Source organism: Sminthopsis crassicaudata, chromosome 3 (genome assembly GCF_048593235.1).
Source record: "Sminthopsis crassicaudata isolate SCR6 chromosome 3, ASM4859323v1, whole genome shotgun sequence".
Lineage (NCBI taxonomy): Eukaryota > Metazoa > Chordata > Mammalia > Dasyuromorphia > Dasyuridae > Sminthopsis > Sminthopsis crassicaudata.
In genome coordinates this window covers 194049198-194064166 of record NC_133619.1, presented here as the reverse complement: position 1 = coordinate 194064166, position 14969 = coordinate 194049198, and the positions used below count along the sequence as shown (strand labels likewise).

Below are 14969 nucleotides of genomic sequence, written 5' to 3'. Positions count from 1 at the left end.
ATTCAATGGAGAATTAGTTCAACATTCTCTCAAAATAATTCTGTTTAGGTTAGATATTCTGGATAAAAATATGAGTTAGAAGTTCTGATCATTTTATGCAGCATTATTCTATTAACTTGTAACAAAAGATTCAATATGGCAGAGGTACAAAAAATCATTTATATTCTCTTAAATGCTACAAATTTAGAAAAATGAAAATTTAATTTATCAGTAATTATCTATGCTTAAATGTGGTTAAGAGGTAGAATTAGAAATATCTATATTTCTAAGGGGAAAAAAGAAATTAAAAAATAATCTACACAAATTTTTCAATTAACCCAAAAATTTTTGGAAATTATTCCTGAAATATTGACATAATTAATTTAATTAAATAATATCAGTGCAGAGAAAAAATAAAATTGAGTATTAACTTCACCTCCTTGTCATTAATTAGCCTCCTAAAAATGGCATTGTATTGACAGAAAAGCTATTAATTTAGGAGCAATTATGTAAAACTGATGCCCTGGAAGTGTTAAGAGCTAAAGTGACCATGTAGAAAAATGAGTTTGATTAAATCAAAATTCTTAAAATAGTTCAATTATTAGATTTCTAAAAGTTTCATGAGCTTACATTAATAATTAAAAAAAAAAAAAGATAGTAATAAGAGTGATTTTCTAAGTCATGTGATCTGATAAACTTTGAAGCCACTTATATAATTAGGAACATTTGAATCCTAATAACAGGATCAAATAATATCAAATAACTGATTTTAAAAGTAATAAATATCATGATTAGCTATCTTTGATATGTAAATTAAATACATTATACACATTATTTATATATAGTGCTTGCTTTTTCTGAATATTTCAATTTTCCTAGAAACTATACTACTCTTGCTTTCAAAATCTTAAGCAAGATTAATCAAATGTTATTATTGGAAATATGCATCCTTCTTTGTAGAAAGGACTAAGCATAAAAAAAAAATCACTACAAAATTTTAAAAGCTTAAAATAAATCTTGTGGTATGGCATTGTTTTAACCTCAGTTAATTGGCAAGAATAACTCTGGTTATGCAAAACAAGAACTAATCAGCCTCCTATTACACAGCCTGGTAACAATAAAAGCAGATCATGTCACTAATAATCTGGCAGATCCAGGTCAGTTGATAATTCTCATGTGCTCCTGATTTTTATCCTGGAGTATTACTACAACTAGCAATGAAAAATAATTTAGATTTGAGTTAGCTTAGTTAATCTGTCTCAATCATGCACTTCAAATTACATGTGCAAGGTTTTTGCTAAGTAGAATAAAAGTTAAGGTTTTGCCTACTCAGGACTCCTGGGTCAAAGAAATATATACACAAAGGATAATGCATTAGCAAATATGTATTGACTACTCTGATATAAAAATATGAATTAAAAAAAAGATCATCATTTAGAAGCATTTGTTTCCCTAGTGTCAATTTTATTGTATTGTGTATTACATACAAATGAACTTTCATCAATACAAATATTTATTTTACTCAGAATATAATATTGACATTTTGACAAATATAAACCAAGTACTTGAATATTATTCAGATTTAATTAAAGGGATGTATCAAGATTAGATATATTGGAAAAGATTAAACTGTGTACATTTGAAATGGAAAGCCAGAGGGGGAAAAGGAGAAAACAATGACAATATCTCCCCAAATTCTTCTGATTTAATTTCTCATGAATAAAAAGCAAGACAAAAATCCTGAAAATAATTAATCAGGAGTACACAGAATTGGGTGAAAGATAGTTTAAAAGCGTCTGAACTTCAGTTTAAAAAAAAACAACTTTTTATTTTATATTTATGGATTCTTAAACATTGTCATTATTTTAAGTCACTATTGAAATATTATAATAACTTCAAACAAAGGAATAAAATGTTCAAATGGTACAAAAAAGCTGTTTGAAGTATTTACTCTACAGCACTTTATAAAATACTTGGCCAGGAAAATAAAAACAAGAAAAAAAATTGCAAATTATGTTTGAAAGTAAAACTTTAAAATATTGATGATATAACACACTGAAGAAAACATCTCAGAATTATAAAAAAAAAAAAAAAACAAATGAACTCAATATTTGCTATATAACTTACACAAAATGCAAGAATATTTTAACATTGTCTGAAAAGGCAGTTGCTATGAAAATCTTTCCCCCCCCTTTTAAATCCCTTTTACCTTACCTGAACATTAAGATCGGGTCACTAGGTGGAAATGCATATTAATCTAAGATACTTACATGTAGTTTATTCCTGAAATGTTTAATCGGTTAATACTGTGAATGAATTATTTCCATACATAAGACATATATTTTCATAATTTCAGTACAAAGTCCTGGCTATACCTTTTTATAATTTCAATGTAAAATTATTTTATGGGAGATGGGAATAGATAGAGCATTGTAAGAAAGTATATAACTTCTTTTTGTTTATAAAAATGAAGTGAACCATTTCTATTCAGGGTAAGGAATATTCATTTTCATTTAACTACAAGGGCAAAGAATTGTATTTAGAAATAACAAATACACTATTATGTATTACAATGATCAATTTCTTTCCATCTTGGCAGAATAACTAATGTGACTAACTGCTGTTCTCTACTCTGGACTCAAAACTATATAATTGCCTTAAGATGCATCTTCTCTGAATGCCACCTACACATTAAGACATGACAGTAAACTTACAGCCAGCACCTTGTTCTACCCCATATGATCACTGAAAAGATTTGGAATGTTAAGATACACAGAATTCAAAGGATATGTAACAAACCAGAGTTTTATAAATGCCTAGAATAATCTCTTAGAAATAATGTATTTTCAAAAGAAAGCTCATAAGTGGGGAAACAGAGAGAGGAACTTAAAAATACTTATTTAAATCCACTCAATATTAAATGAGTTGGTTCTTTTTGCCTCCAAAATGTACACCTATAAGTAAATTTATATGCAGAAATGAGGGAAAAGAGAAATTTGACCTAAGGGTTCTTTAACCAATAAGGCAGATAGTCCAAGAACCTCAGGAAAAGAGACAATATATGAATATGATAGAGGGAAGGTATTAAACATTCTGAAAGGGTTAAATGTTAGCAGTGATTTCGTATTAGAAAAAGATTATGTAACAACAGGGAAATACTCAGCAGAGCGTATGCTAATTTAGTATGCTTGGCCAAGCTTTTCTATTTGTTTGGCTGGCAAACTAAAATTCTATCACTCCTCTTTCCCCCCATTTTTATTAAGAGACTAAGCAATCTGATCTTTAAAAAAATCTTCTATATGTTTAAAAGTTTGTAGAATGTCACCTTTAAATGTGTGTTACAGAATAGAATTTGTACAAGCTTTTTTCAGAATTTAACCCTTGGAAAACTTCCCTTTATTTTACTGTTCCCCACTATTTTATGTAGGCGAATTTTTCCTATTAGAAATTTATTTCATATGAAAATTTACTTCATATGAAGACTGTTTCTAAAGAGCAGGAAGAAAAACAGAATTATACTGATTAGACTTCAGTTTATAAAATAGAGTGCAATAAAGCGATGAATATAATGTACTTGGCTTTTTGTAGTGTTTTGGTTTTTTTGTCCACTTGAAAACAGTTTTAGTTAGAATACCTAATACCCTTTTTAGCCTCCTAAACAGACTTTTTAAGATTCAAAGAGAAGAGAACTATAAGGATTGAATATCGATATAGGTAGTCTGAAAGGGAGATTCTTACCTTAGAAGGTAAAATTAATAAAGTAGAAACATATTTAAACTGTATACTCTGTATCTAAGTGATTAAGTAGGCACTATAGGATCCCCTGAATATCTAAATATCAACTTTTAGCAAAGATTCTAAAAGAATTTTTTTCAAGAACACATTAAGTGGCTTTATAAATTATACTTAATCAATATAACAGTTATGCATTTAGCAATCTGCAGTTCATCCTTCTCAGAAATGACACTCACAGTCTGCTGCAGAAGTAGCTCTTAACAAACATGTATAGTAACTATAATGAATTTCCTAAATTGTGAAGATATTAGGGAATCAAATTGGTCTAAAAAAGGGATTTACTTAAATACATATTCAAAAGTTCTACTCTTTAATTTTCTTTAAGTCATTTCCAAATTATACAGTTTCATATATACCATAATATCTCTTCAATTAAGACTAAACAGGTTTCCTATACAACATGAATAAGATATTTAAAATATTTAAGTCAAACACTGATTCATAAGTTATCCCTACTTTTGAAAAATTGATGACTTAATATTTACTTTGGAGTAATTTAAAATATGTGAATAATTGATGTTTTTTTCCTATGACAGATCTTCTTACAGTCTCAGCTATCCTCTATTCAGATATCAATGGAAACAGTGATATTCAGTTCTATTTCAAATGCAGAAGGTTTAAATAATATTTTGCTGCAGAAAGCTATTGTACCAAACATACTATTAAATTAATACACGTTTTTCACATTTATACATAAAACAAATAGCTTGTATTTTACCTCCAATAAATGGGAAAGCTAAGAAAATCTGAAAGTAATGAGGGACAAAAATATTAATGGTCTATACTCCAATTGCCACCAAGATACCAAATTTACAGCACTAAAGAAATTTAAAGTTCAAAAATTTGCAAGAAATGTCTAAAATTTTCTAAAAGAAGGACAAAATAAAATTACCTTTAAGCTCTGGGGGTGAGTAATTTAGAGATCACTTTCCTGTTTCTTAAAAAAATATTATTTGGATACTATCCCAAATATTTAAATCATTACTAATTAAAATTCTTTAACTTAACTTACATTTTAAATATATTTACTATGGTTCTGAAAGAATTCAAACATCAGCATTTAGAATTTGTCAAGAAAAAAAAATTCAGAAGACAATTATTCTCTGTATTATGAATGACTTGGTATTATCAGCTTTATATCAATCCCATAATATAATATATTTAAAAATAAATGTTGACATGTACATCCTTTGCAAAATCGTGTTCCATAAATAAGCAGGAAGCAAAGCTAAGTTACTAAGCTCTGAGTGAACCAGTTAGCAAATAATAAAAACAATAAAGGGAAGCTTCATAATAATTGTTTCAATTCATGTGTAAAACATTTAACAGTAAGTATAAACTGGGCTAATTTCCTGGAGAAAAAACAATATGCATAAATTGACATTTTTTCTATAGCAAATTGAAATGCAATAAAAACAGTTATATAGGTTATATTGTTATTTGATGGGCTCATTCTGGCAGTCCATCCATAAAGACAACTCTTAATTTGTTAAGAGACCTATTTACTGGCTTTGTTTATATGATAAATAACATTGGCCAGAGATGAAAAATTCTCTAAGGTTTTGGCATAGCTCAAATTACATTTAATCTTTGTAGAATGTCATAAATAGTACTAAATATACAGTATATAAATACATTAAACTGTCAACTCCTGTTTATTTGAAAGGCACTTATACATGGGAAATATGAGAAGTGATGAAGAAAAATAATAAGAGTACAACTTTTTCAGAAGGTGGAGATAATGGCATCACATCCACAACAAGATGTTGGGCCAAACTCTTTTTAATGGAATTTGCTATTTCACTTGGCATAATTATTTTTATAGCATTAAATCTGTGTCCCCTGGAATCTAACACCCCAAAAAAGTTTACACTTCCCATTTTTTTACAATGTTCTTCTGACTAAAACTCAAAAGGAAAATACTGTTTTATCTCATCCATTATTGTTTGGCTATTTGATTAAAGTTATTCAGGATTATTCTTTATTTTCAACTAGGTTTAAAACTGAAGGAAAAAAAAAACATTTGTCTACAACATGTTGTAAAAGTACTTTGAGTTTCAATATCATGACACCCAATGTTTTCTTGTATTTTCTCAGAAGCAGAGTACATTTAAGATACATTAGATAATATTTGCATTATCACACAGCAGGGTGCTTCAGCAGCTATAGTTCTAGGTTAATCCTGACCCACATCTTTACAAGAAGAATTTGCAAAGATTCCTTTTATAAAACTATACTTTTGAAATGCTTGGTATTTCCAAATAAAATGTTGGCTACACACACACACACACGTGTGTGTGTGTATATATATATATATATATATATATATATATATATATATATATATATATATATATATATGTATATAATATGTGTGTATGTGTGTATATATATATATATTATTTATATCTACTATGCATAGACGTCATTGAAAAACATTGTTCTATTTACCATTTTTTCTACTTTAAAACTTTAAAATTTAAAAATTTTACAATAAACCTATGGTTACCTTATTAAAAACCCATTATTTATTTAATAAATATTATTTATTTAACAAATATGCTAGTCAAATGGAAAATTTGGGAAAATGTAACTCTATTATAACTAATTAGATTTAAAATACAATACTTGCCACAATGGCTAATAGAGCAATTCAAAGAGGTCAGCATCTTTGAAATGTTCCAACTGCTTCAAAATTCAGCCTATCATCATTCTCATGTTGTTTTATGGTTTTCTTTCTCCTTCCCTCATCTAATAGAGTTGCTATACTATCTACCTTTGGCAGGTTTGTTTTTATAGAGAGGCTTTCTAAAAAAGTAGTCTTCAAAATAGAAAAGGAAAATTAATTAATTTCTAATGCAGAGTACAAAATTCATATCAATAACCCAAACAGTAAATAGCAATATGATATCAGTACTAAATTATTTTAGTATAATCCAAAGCATTTACCAGGTTAAAAAAAAAAAAACTCCACATTTTATTAATTCTCTAAATAGTTCAGTAGTATAAATAGGTCTTATCATCTCTTTCCATATTACAAATGAATAAATTGTCTTTCAACGTTAATCCTTAGCCATCCTTAAATGTATGAATATATATATATGTATATATATACATATATATATATATTTAAAATTTTAAATCACCATCATCATGGAATTTTAATACTGAAAGAGTACCTAAAAAACATTTTATCTAATTTCTTCATTTTCAAGATGGGGAAACTGGTCCAGGGAGATTAAGAGGCTTCACCCAAATTATTGGCAGGAATAATTAGGACTAATATTAACATTCAGTACATCAGTTTTTTCATTATGGTACATGGCCTTCACACTTTTCTCCCTTTTGTGAAAAAAAAGTAATACTCAACCTCTAGCATTTAATGTATCTGGTCTTTTAGAGCAAGTAGAATGTGCTTCTCCACCTGAGCTCTCCACCTGACTCTCCACTGAGCAAGTACTTAGATTTTTGTCATCTTACATCCACAACTACTTTGGAAATATATAGAATCAAAGTAGGAGTAAAACAGAAAGACAGGAAAAAGAAAAGTTGGAGTAAGAGAGCAAGCCATATATGAATTACAAATTTGTGGCTAAATTAATCCTCAAGTAAATTTACTTTATTCACTGGCTACTATATATAATTTATAGTGAAACTCTTGTGTAGTTGCCACTAAATTTTAAAGATTGGTCAAGACAGAAAGGAGGAAATATATAAAATATTCTGTACATAAAACAAAAAAAAAAAGAAAGAAAAGGTTAGTATACTAGAAATGATAAGTGAGGGGAAGGAGTAATTAGTGGGTCTTTGAATAATCAGGCTTCTTTGGGAATCATTAACATTTGAGTAATTTTGATTTTGGATGAGGAAACTTCAACCTGAAGAAGTTTGCTTCTACTTAGCTTAATTTTGCATCTATGTGTGTTTCAATGTGTATTTGAAATTAAAATTGGTCCTAATGTGTATGTATATAATACTAACCCAAAGATAAAGTCTCTTAAGAGTATCTTTAGTAGAGTCATTTGTAGATTTCAAATTCCCTTTTATTATCTTTGTTTTTTTTCCCTTAAATTACTTTGCCCAGCTTAAGAATATTCACTATTCTTTTTTCCTTCTGGTGAGGCAAGTAGGGTTAAGTGACTTGCCCAGTGTTAATCTTCAATTAAATGTCTGAGGTCCCATTTGGAGTCTTCTGGACCTCAAAATTACCCAGAGTAATCTAAAGAGATATATGTCTCTTTATGTGTGTGTGTATATATATGTATACACACACACACATATATATATATACATGTATGTATATATACATATATATGTATATATAAATATCTATGATATGTATATTATATATCTTTCTACTGCTTACAATAAAATTATTTTAGTATTTGAACTAAACATACTATTTAGCAAGATAGGTGTTTTGCTAAGAATGGTTTTGAGCTCCATTTTCATCTAACTTTTAAAGCTTTGTCTTTTATTTTGTCTCCTCTCACAATCAGGGAAAAGGAAATCTTTCCTTTAATCTTTAAATTGAGTTGGATAATTTGCAAATAGGGTACATTGGATATTATTCTTTGCGTTAGAGTTTTATTTCATTCTCTACCTAATGAATTCAACCCCTAAAGGCTATCACTGAATATTATTCTGTTTTGTAATGTCCAGTACTTTATATAAGACTTCTTTTCTCATCTTATCAGTAGCCTGTTTCTCAACACTAGCTTACCATTTCAACTACTAATCTATTAATCGCCCAAAAAGCCAATATTGCTCCCTACTAGAAGGAAAGTAAATAAAGGAAAGAAATAGTGATGTGAAACTCTAAGGGAAACAAGTCTCCTTGTCAAGAAGTGTAGACTTTAAAACATACCAAAGGAATAATGATTTTAGCAAATAAAAATTGTGAAGTCTAGTTCAATGATTTAAAAGAATTCTAAGACTTATTAAGCATCAAAATAAATTATTGCTCATAAAATATTGCATTTGCTTAGTCATAACTATTCCTTTGCAGAGTAGATTTTCTAGGGAAAAAATAAAATGTTTCCCCTTTCCACCTTTCATTCCCAGGACACAGAAAGGAAAGGAATTACAACTCCTGGATCTGTGTCCAGGAAATAAAGTTTTCATGTTATAATTTAATGGTGTCCTAATAATGCCTTGTTCCAAAGGGGGAAAACCTGAGCCCTGAAGCAATGCTCTCAACCAAGGCTGAGACAACGGGAAACCTAGAGCAATTTGTTTGAGTAAGAACTGACAATATCAACAAAGTGTGATGTGGCTATGGAGCATTGCTTGATAAATGTGAGGCAGCCATAAACGTGAGAAGATAGTCCAATGCCGCTTTGGGTTTGTTTATTTTTCTCTCCTTTTTTGCTTACTAATACTGGCCTGATTTAAGGCACTTCTAAGTCCACAAATTCAGTATGTTTGCATCCTTTTGCTTGTGCCATATTTTATTTTTCTTTGAACCTGCTGCTGTTCTTTGCAGAGCTGTATTTTCCTTGACATAACTCCCTATTCAATTCTCCTCACAACTACTGTGAAAAGCACCGTCACTGTTTTAATCATTGATTTATACACACTTAAAATAGGAAACACCAATGTCCTGAATAGACCTGATCAAGTCTCTGGGTAGGGAGAATAAATCCTCCTTTCGGATGAGAGGCTGAGTTGGGGATGGTGTGATGGGAGAAATGGAGGGGGTCGAAAGAGAGAGAGAGACAGAAACAGAGACAGAGAGACAGAGAGGGGGAGGGGAAGGGGGAGGAGGAGGGAGAAGGAGAGGTGGAGGGAGGGAGGGAGGGAGGGAGAGAGAGAGAGAGAGAGAGAGAGAGAGAGAGAGAGAGAGAGAGAGAGAGAGAGAGAGAGAGAGCAGTTATTTTGCAGCACATTGAATAGACAATTCACGGGGAAATGTAGAAAGCATAGAGGAGGCGACCCCCAGGTGCAGTCCACTGCACACATGCCCTATAATAAATAATCTCGCATAAGCACAGCAGCAGATCCTTTGCAATGACATACGGGGGCCAGCACACCGAGATTGGCAGGAAAACATATCCAGTAGTGTAAAATTTCATCGCAATCACCAAATTAACTGATTTCCCCACATACTCCTCTTGGCCAAGGCGAGAGAGAGAGAGAGAGAGAGAGAGAGAGAGAGAGAGAGAGAGAGAGAGAGAGAGAGAGAGAGAGAGAGAGAGAGAGAGAGAGAGAGCTGAGAAATGCAACTTATTGAGAGGTGAAATAGGGTCTGGATGTGCATGTTTTTGCATGTACTAGAGAACCAAGAATATATAAGCCACTGTGGTTACTTACTTCACGTAAGGGTGGGGGCAAGCAGGAATTTTCAACCCTTTCTGAGACAGAAGCACATGATATATACATGAAAGGCAACTACAGCATAAAATAGACTTTCAACAAAATACAAAAAAATTTCTCGACAAGGTCGATTACTTAATTCATTTAAATACCCTCTATTATAAAAAAATACTTATGAATAATATATGGTCCCTATTCAATGTGTGTGTGTGTGTGGGGGGGCAGTGGATAGGTGGAATGCATTCAAAGAACTTGGTGAATGATGGTTCATTGACCTCATTTAAATCCTCCAAGGGCTGCTGGGGTTTGCATGTCGCTGCGTTAGTGTCTTACTTTTAAATTCCTTTACCCAGGGGCAAATAAATTCAGTCAACTTCTATCTTTCCGCATCAATACAAAATAGGCAGAGGGTACAGAGAAGGCTAAAGATTCACCAAGAAATCTCGAGTAACATAGCTGGAAAGATTTCCCAACCACCACCCTTTCACCTCCATCCTCTCTATACCGCACACTAAAGCCACATCCCTACACTACCCTCACAGCACCACATCATGCCCATTACAGCCCCTCCCCCCAAAAAATCGCCCTCTCTCAATGGACTACTCCTCTATGCTTGGCCATTTATTTTATAATCAGCACTTCCTTCCTCTACTTAACACCCCTCCCCTCTTTAAAAGGTCTAGGGAGAGTGCATCGTAATTCCCTCCTCACCCCACATCCAAATCCAGAGATTTGCATAATAACAGCATTTTGTGCAGTTCTTCCCACTACGGCCACAGTGGTTGTCACATTGCACTAAAAAAGATAATATTAATTAAGGAAAGAGGTGGGGGGGAGGGGGGCTAAAAGGTAGGGAATCCACGCGAAAATCTCTGGACAGTAAAGTAACTGCTCTGAAGCATATTTCTATTTCTTCAAAAATGGAAATGACACAGAATGATTTAAAAAGAAAAAAAATCATTTTGTTACTAAAGTAGGTTTTGGGAAATGTCTTTGTAAATTCTCCTTTTAAGAAAAATAAATAAATAAAGCAAATCACAGTCTCCCCCTCTGTTCCTAGGTGAATGACACGTCTTACAACACATTTTCCCCCCGGGGATGTTATTGCAATGCACACGGTGCTGCTGCTGCTGTTCTCGCCGTCTCTGTAGCTCTCTCCCAGGCTCTCACACTTTAAAAAGACACACTGATACGATGGTGGGCAGAAGAGATAGGAAGATGGAAAAGGCAGCTCAAAGGGGGTGGGGGGTGTTAAAGGAGATGACTGGAGGTGGAAAGGGGAAGTCAGAAGATTGATATGAGAAGTAGTGTAGGAGATTGTAGAGAGAGGAGGCGAAGAGGGAGAAAGGGAGGGAGGTCAGTGAGAAGGAGAAGTTTCTAGCCAAAAAACCCTGGGGTTCGAGAAAAGGGAGGGGTGGAAGAGTAAAAGGCAGGTTCAGGTGAATGAAAGGGGGAAAGGTGCAGAGAGTAAGGAGCACATTGCTGGAAGGGAAGGTCTGAGAGAAGATTGGCTAGGGGAATTATTGGTGCAAACTGCCACTGCCCCCTGCTGCTCAAGGGAGTTTGTAGGGTGGGGTGGGGGCGTGTAGTGGAGGATGGAGGAAGCCATGGGGTGACTGGGGAGAGTGGAAATGCAGGGTGGAGTGAAGTGGAGATGATGGGGAATGGAAGTGAAGTTGATGCTCCCCGCGGCGGGGCGGGGATTACCTTGTAGCAGGAGCCCGCAGACACTGTAGAAGCGGAGAACGGCGCTTCGTTTCCAAATCATGGTCCCCTCTCTAAAGGACTTGGGAGAGGGGTGGGGGGGACAGGAGGTACTGGTGAAGGGGATATAAAAGTGAAAGGTTCAGCTGGTCCCCTTCTCCCGGTGCAGGACCCGCCGCCACCACCGCTGCAGTGCTTGAACCCCGGGGAAAGGAGCAGCAGCAACAGCAGCAGCAGCAACAGCAGCAGCAGCAGCAGCAGTATCGAAGCCCCAGCAGGATGTGGATTTCTGTGGGTGAAATAGTTTCTTCTCCTCTACCTCCTCCACCTCCTTCTGTTGGTGCAACCTCAGTAGCGCCTCTTTTCAAGCGGGGGTTCAGTGTTTCCTTTCCACTGGGGGTGCAGGGGAAGTCCCAGCGCTGGGGCTGTCAGAGCAGGTGGTGCAGAGATTCCGGGGTGTGGGGGAAGATGAGGGCGAGGGCTTCAAGGAGTCGGGAAAGGGGACAGGGAGAAAAGCAGTAGAATGCTAGGAACCACCCGCCGCTGCCGCTGGCTCTGCCCCTGGATTTCAGGGAGGCGGCAGTGGGGCCAATGGTGGTGGTGGCGACGGCGACGGTGGTGGAGGTGGTGGTGGCGGCGGCGGCGGCGGCGGCGGCGGAGGCAGCAGCAGCAGCAGCAGCAGTGACAGCAACACCAGTAGCAGCAGCTTAGTGGATGCTCAGGCTCCAGCAATAGCGGCGGCGGCGGCGGCGGCAGCTCTTACTCTCTCTCTCTCTCTCTCTCTCTCTCCCTCTCCCTCTCCCTCTCCCTCTCCCTCTCCCTCTCCCTCTCCCTCTCTTTCTCCCTCTCCCTCTCGTTCTCTCTCTCTCTTTCTCTCCCTCTCTCTCCAGCACCAGACACAAGGGCAAGCACAGCGCCGAGGAGGCCCCGCCCCCACCCTTGAACAGTATAGGCACCGCCCCCTAGCCAATAGGAACCACCTACCCACCCAACTTGACCAATAAGTGGAATTAATGGGAGGAGTCAAGCGCCGGGAAAAACAAACAGGCGTCTCAAGGACCCTTCGGGCGAGAAAACACTAAAGCCTTCCCCCTTACCCCAACCTGGTGGCCTCCTACCCCGCCTGACACTCAACCACCCGTCTTCAGAAACTGCCCGCCCCCAGACTGGATGAAGGAAAACCACTCTGACTAATCAGAATTCCGTACTAAGGGGAGGGTCCAGCCAATCATCTCCGCGAGAGGGCGGGGTTGGTCTTGTCCTCTGCAGGTTCTGTAATCCACAGCAACAGAGCTAGGTCTTGGGTGCGAAGCTCTTGCACATAATTAGGCTTCTTAGAGCAGATGGTTGCTGCACCTGCCTTGTCATCCATTGCGACTGCAGCATAGACTTTGAAGCTACAAAATACACAGAAGAGTAATAAAGAAAGGTTGGGAGATAGCAAGCATTGATTGTAATAAACCTACGGGTCTGCAAGAATTCCGGAAGAGCCTAAGAAAAGTTGGAGGGAAGATGTGGATTGATTTCTCTCAGATGAAAATTATTTGGGTTTAATGTCTTCAAAATTTATGTGTGCCTATGGATCCGAGTAAGTGAAGGTGGCCCACTGTTTTTGCAGTCCACTCCACTTAAAATAGTTCAGCAATGAAAGACAGTTGATTTCCTAGCTAGATAGTTATCTTCATAAACCTTACATAAAGAGGGACAGAAAAACTCAGGAAGAGGTAGAAAAAAGCATGCTTATACAAACACTAGCACAACTAGAAAGAATTACCCAGATTATTGCAGTTATTTATGTTTCTAGATGAATTCCATTTGTAGGATTCCAATGTGGTCAAATCTTTGTTGGAGCAATTGATACATAAAGTAAAAAGGAGAAACTTTGAAAAGCGTCAGACTACGTCTAAATCATTGAGATTGTTGAAGTATTAAAAAAATATTGTCCACTTTGTGCTGATGAAAAAATAGGAACTGACAAGTCGACAAATGATGAATGGAAAGACCAGATTAATATTGAGGACTTTACTCTGTGATTGAGTTCTTGGTGTTCCCTTTTTCAGTGTATGGTTTTCCTTGTCTCTCTCTTTTTTTTTTTTTTTCATCAAAACTTAGTAAACACCTATCTAGTGAAATTTTGAGAATTTAAAAGAGGACCTGGAAATATTCTGTACTATGTATTCTGTAGGATAGGTAGTCTTTTGTACCATTAGGGTGTTTTGACTTTTTTTTTGAAAACTGGGTCTGTAAAAAATTATGTTCTTTTCAATTATCGTTCTGTTTCCACTTCTTCCATTAACTTTCTACTCCTGTGGGACAGGAAGAGGAAAAAAAAGAAAAATTTTTTTAATAAATCTGAACAACACATCAAAATAAATTCCCATTTGGGTTGTATCTGAAAACTGTATCTTATTCAGGTTATTTAGTCTATTACCTCTGTATCAGGAGATAGGTAAGTAGAATTCTTCTTTCCTCAGAATGATGATTGATCTTGAAGTTATTTTTCAAAATTTTTCATTTTTACAATTTTTGGTTAAATTGTCCTCACTATACTTCTGATTTTACATTGCATCAGATCATACAAGTCTTTACAGGTATCTCAGAAAACTGTCCTCTTCATAATTTCTTATGACAAAGTATTATCCCATTACATTCTTATATCATTAACCATTCCTTTGGTTTTTATTTTTTTGCCATTATAAAATGAACTTTTTTTTCCTCTAAACTTAGTGGTAATAGTAGTATTGGATCAAAGTTTATTCAGAGTTTAGTAACTTTCCAGGCATAGTATAAACTATTTTCTATAACAGTTGTCATTAACAGCTCTACCGATACTTCATCAATGTGCCTGTTTTCCAGTAGCCCTTCCAATAACCATTAAATAATTAATCAACTGCAATCTTGTTGGGACAAAGTGGTATCCTATAGTTGTCTTCATTTGAATTTCTCTATTAGTAATCTGGAGCATTTTTTTTTTACCATATGGTATAGATAATTTGGCTTTCTTTTAAAGTTATTTTATATCTTTCGACCATTTATTAATTAAGAAATATTTTTATTCTTATAAATTTGAATTAGTTCCTTATATAACTTAGAAATGAAACTTTTATAAGAGACACATTCTGCATTTTTTTGAAGATAACTGTTTGGGAAATTGGATCTCAATTTGTCTTGAATGT

The 14969-nt window shown here is 34.8% G+C and overlaps 1 protein-coding gene across 3 annotated transcripts in view; it reads right to left on the bottom strand.

Annotated features, from left to right (window-relative positions):
- CADM2 (cell adhesion molecule 2) overlaps positions 1-12619 on the bottom strand; it is a 1499715-nt gene extending 1487096 nt beyond the window's left edge. For 2 of the 3 annotated variants that reach the window (XM_074299789.1, XM_074299790.1), the window contains exon 1: positions 11797-12619. In XM_074299789.1, the coding sequence (XP_074155890.1) occupies positions 11797-11857 (61 nt within the window). In that variant the 5' untranslated portion in view covers positions 11858-12619. The remainder of the gene's footprint in view (positions 1-11796) is intronic. The other variant, XM_074299791.1, reaches the window with a different exon arrangement.
- Between the last annotated feature and the right edge of the window lie 2350 nt (positions 12620-14969).